Consider the following 3,163-nt stretch of genomic DNA (forward strand, 5'->3'; position numbering starts at 1 on the left):
ATGGATGGATGCATGGATGGATGGATGGATGGATGGATGGATGGATGCATGGATGGAAAGCCACCTGCAGCCTGGAACATTTATGTCCACTCTGTGGGCTTGCGTCCACACACCATCTTTCCTCCCAATTACTTAACTGCCCCAGGAGAGCCGGATCTATTTTCTTCATTCCCATCATGGAAGGGCTTGCACCCCACCTCCAGGCCTTGGTTCCCTCAAGTCCCCTTAGGGTTATTTGCTCTGGCAGCTGCCTCTGCAAGCATTACGGGAGGCCAACCGTGTACCTAGTAGAGAAAGCAATGGGAACGCCTTTTTCCCGTGGGAAATGTTCAGACATCACGAGAGGTCATGTTCAAGTTGGGCCTTTAAGTGAAAATTTCCAGAAGGGGAGTGGGTAAGGACATTCCAAGCAGGAAGAAAAAGAGCTTGAGCAAAGTCATGGGGAGAGGAAAGGGCCGGGGTCTCAAGGGACAAGCTAGCAGTTCTGGGGGACGGGGGAAAAGGCCACGAAGGAGAGGGGCTGAAGCTGAGGCTGCAGAGTCACAGGGGGACCATCATCGCTCCCCTGGGTCATCTGCTGGGCCCAACAGAGGCCTCAGCACAGGCTGGCGTGCAACTGAGGATGGTCCCAGGGGTGTTCTTCACCAACAAGCCCTCTCTCTCTCCAGGCAGGAAGAATCCACCAAGTACTTCAATTTTTCAGCTTCTGACCAGAAGAGCAGAAAAGAGGCCGAGCATCGATATCGTGTGAGAGGCCGGGGAATATCCACGTCTGTCCCTCCCATGTGAACGTAGGAAGCTGGTGGGCAAGGATGGAGAGGAGTCGAGGGCTGAAGCCAGGAAAGGTGGCGGGGGATTTGGGATGCTCCAGGGACCACAGTAATGTTTTGTCTCTACTTTCTGCAGGTGAGTAACCTGAGTCAGAGAGATCTGGCCATCAGCATTCATTTCTGGGTCCCAGTCCTGCTGAAAGGTGTGGCTGTGTGGGATGTGGCTATGGTGGCCCCTTCATGGGTGCCTGCCTGTCTTTTGTCACTCTCCAGGATCTGATCCCACAGTGCCTCATACCCTCTCACCAGTGGACTGTGGATCCTTCTATGGCTATTCCCCTCTCTTCCTAGAGTCTCCCCTGTGTGTCAGAGAGGGAACCTCCCCAGCAACCTGACTTCCAGACCCAGATTCCAAGCAGTCTCGTGCTGGTGAGAAGGATCCCACTGCAGAACGAGCTAGGAGCTGGGGGATCCAGGGAAATGTACTGCTAGCTGTATCACCATGTTTACGTTCTGTGATTGTCCATCTATTCCCCACCCCAAATGTGATAGATTTCATTTTCTCTTGTGGTTCCTCCTTAAGTGAAGACCCTCCTCATTTTCATTCCTCTCCTGTCCCCAGGACTGCTCCACTGCTGCCTGCCTGAGGTTCTGCTGGCATCCAGGCAGGAACTTGACTTTGGCATCCAGGAGGAACTTGACTTTATTCTGAAGGGCAACCTCAGCTTCGGTTGGGCCAGCCAGGTGTGTCCCTTCCCAGACTCAGGTGGGGCCTGATGTGTCTGTGCCCACCTCAAGCCAGGGTGTTTCTCTAAGCCCAAGCCCTCCCCAGAGCTAGTTCCCAGCCCTCCCCTTCTTTTTTGTAGACTTTGCAGAAGAAGACACGTGTCGTGAGTGTGGCTGAAATAATTTTCAACAGATCCGTGTATTCCCAGCTTCAAGGACAGGAGGCATTCTTGAGAGCCCAGGTAGTGACCATGTGGTAGGCAGTGACCAGGCTGATCAGAGAGCTCCTGATGCTAAATCTGTGATGCTGGGTGGGGGGCTTGCAAGCCTGGAGGGAGGAAGAATGGAGGTCCCTAGGCAGGCAACTGTTCTAAGCCCATGAGTGCTTCTGTATCTCACCCCTTGGAGTAGAGACTGATAAAGAAAGGGAGGGAGTTAAAGATTGGGAAACTGGGAGGAGTCTGGAACAGCAAGAGGCCTGATGCTTTCTGATCCCCAAATCAGGTGGAGATGGTGCTAGAAGAGTATGAGGTCTATAACCCCATCCCCCTCATTGTGAGCAGCTCTGTGGGAGGACTGCTGTGCTGGCTCTCATCACAGCTACACTGTACAAGGTGAGTGCTTTCATCTCACTCTTGACACCACCAGCACCCAACCCCAGCCCTCCCACAGACAGGAGGGTATAGCAGGAAGAACTCAGACAGTGAAGTCAGGCAGGTCCGGGTACACATTTTCGCTCTTACTCGCTGTACAATGTCAGGCAAGTTGCTCAACCTCTCTGAGGCTCTTTCATCATTTTCAAAATGAAATAATGCCTACATCATAGAGTGACTGAAATGAGACAAACATGAGGCCAGGGTATGCAGAATCTTTGCTTTTCTGCTATGGATGATCTGTACGGCTACTGAGCTGGGCACAGAGAAGACACTCAGTACGTGATAGCTGTTGTTCACATAAGTGTTCTGGCACACAAATACAAGTCAGTTTGGCTTCCTTCTTCTGTCTCAGCTTCTTCCTACTCCCAACTTCCTACCCTGCCCTCTGATCCAGATTTTCTGATTTATTTCCCCTCACAGTGTGGCTTCTTCAAACGTCAATACAAAGAAATGATGGGTGACAACCCTGAAGACACTGTCACATTCAATGGGGAGTATCTCAGCTGTGAGGCCCCCAATCAGCCTTTGTCCTAAGAATCCACTTTCCCATTTAGCTGTACCCCCATGGGCTGACTTCCATGGGAATAACTTCTGTGTAGATCTGGACTGGCCTGAGCAACTTGCCAGGTGCTAAGCCATCTTCCCAAGGCATCGAAAGGTTTTTATATTTTTACATATCTACCAGACTTCTTCAGTGATGACCCACTTTTTACAGAAGCGGGCGTGATGCCAGCATGAATTCTCATATGTATAAGAACTGTCACATTAAATGAGGATGTTTATAACACGATTTCCTTGTATGAAAGAGCTCTAATCTAGGGACCTGAATGCTGTTCTAGTAAGGGGGGAGGGGCTGCTTGTGGGTACAGAAAATGTTCTCTCTTTCTCAGGTGACTGGGGCCTGTGAGCATCTTTTCTTAATGGTGCCGTGAGTAGTTTTAGGAGAGGAGGGCAAAATAAGTTCTGTGTGTGTGTGTGTGTGTGTGTGTGTGTGTGTGTGTGTGTGTGTGT

General features: G+C 50.9%; 1 protein-coding gene across 1 annotated transcript in view; it reads left to right on the top strand.

Moving 5' to 3' along the window:
- The window catches only part of LOC114894331 (integrin alpha-D-like), a 23,728-nt gene extending 20,934 nt beyond the window's left edge, over positions 1-2,794 (top strand). Inside the window, 9 exon segments of the mRNA XM_029220861.1 lie at positions 669-747; positions 907-1,014; positions 1,122-1,199; positions 1,393-1,434; positions 1,437-1,514; positions 1,637-1,738; positions 2,001-2,076; positions 2,079-2,110; positions 2,573-2,794. Coding sequence (XP_029076694.1) covers positions 669-747; positions 907-1,014; positions 1,122-1,199; positions 1,393-1,434; positions 1,437-1,514; positions 1,637-1,738; positions 2,001-2,076; positions 2,079-2,110; positions 2,573-2,686 — 709 coding nt within the window. The 3' untranslated portion in view covers positions 2,687-2,794.
- Positions 2,795-3,163: the final 369 nt, after the last annotated feature.

This window comes from Monodon monoceros, unplaced genomic scaffold, assembly GCF_005190385.1.
Source record: "Monodon monoceros isolate NGI ecotype Baffin Bay Population unplaced genomic scaffold, NGI_Narwhal_1 Super_Scaffold_13, whole genome shotgun sequence".
Lineage (NCBI taxonomy): Eukaryota > Metazoa > Chordata > Mammalia > Artiodactyla > Monodontidae > Monodon > Monodon monoceros.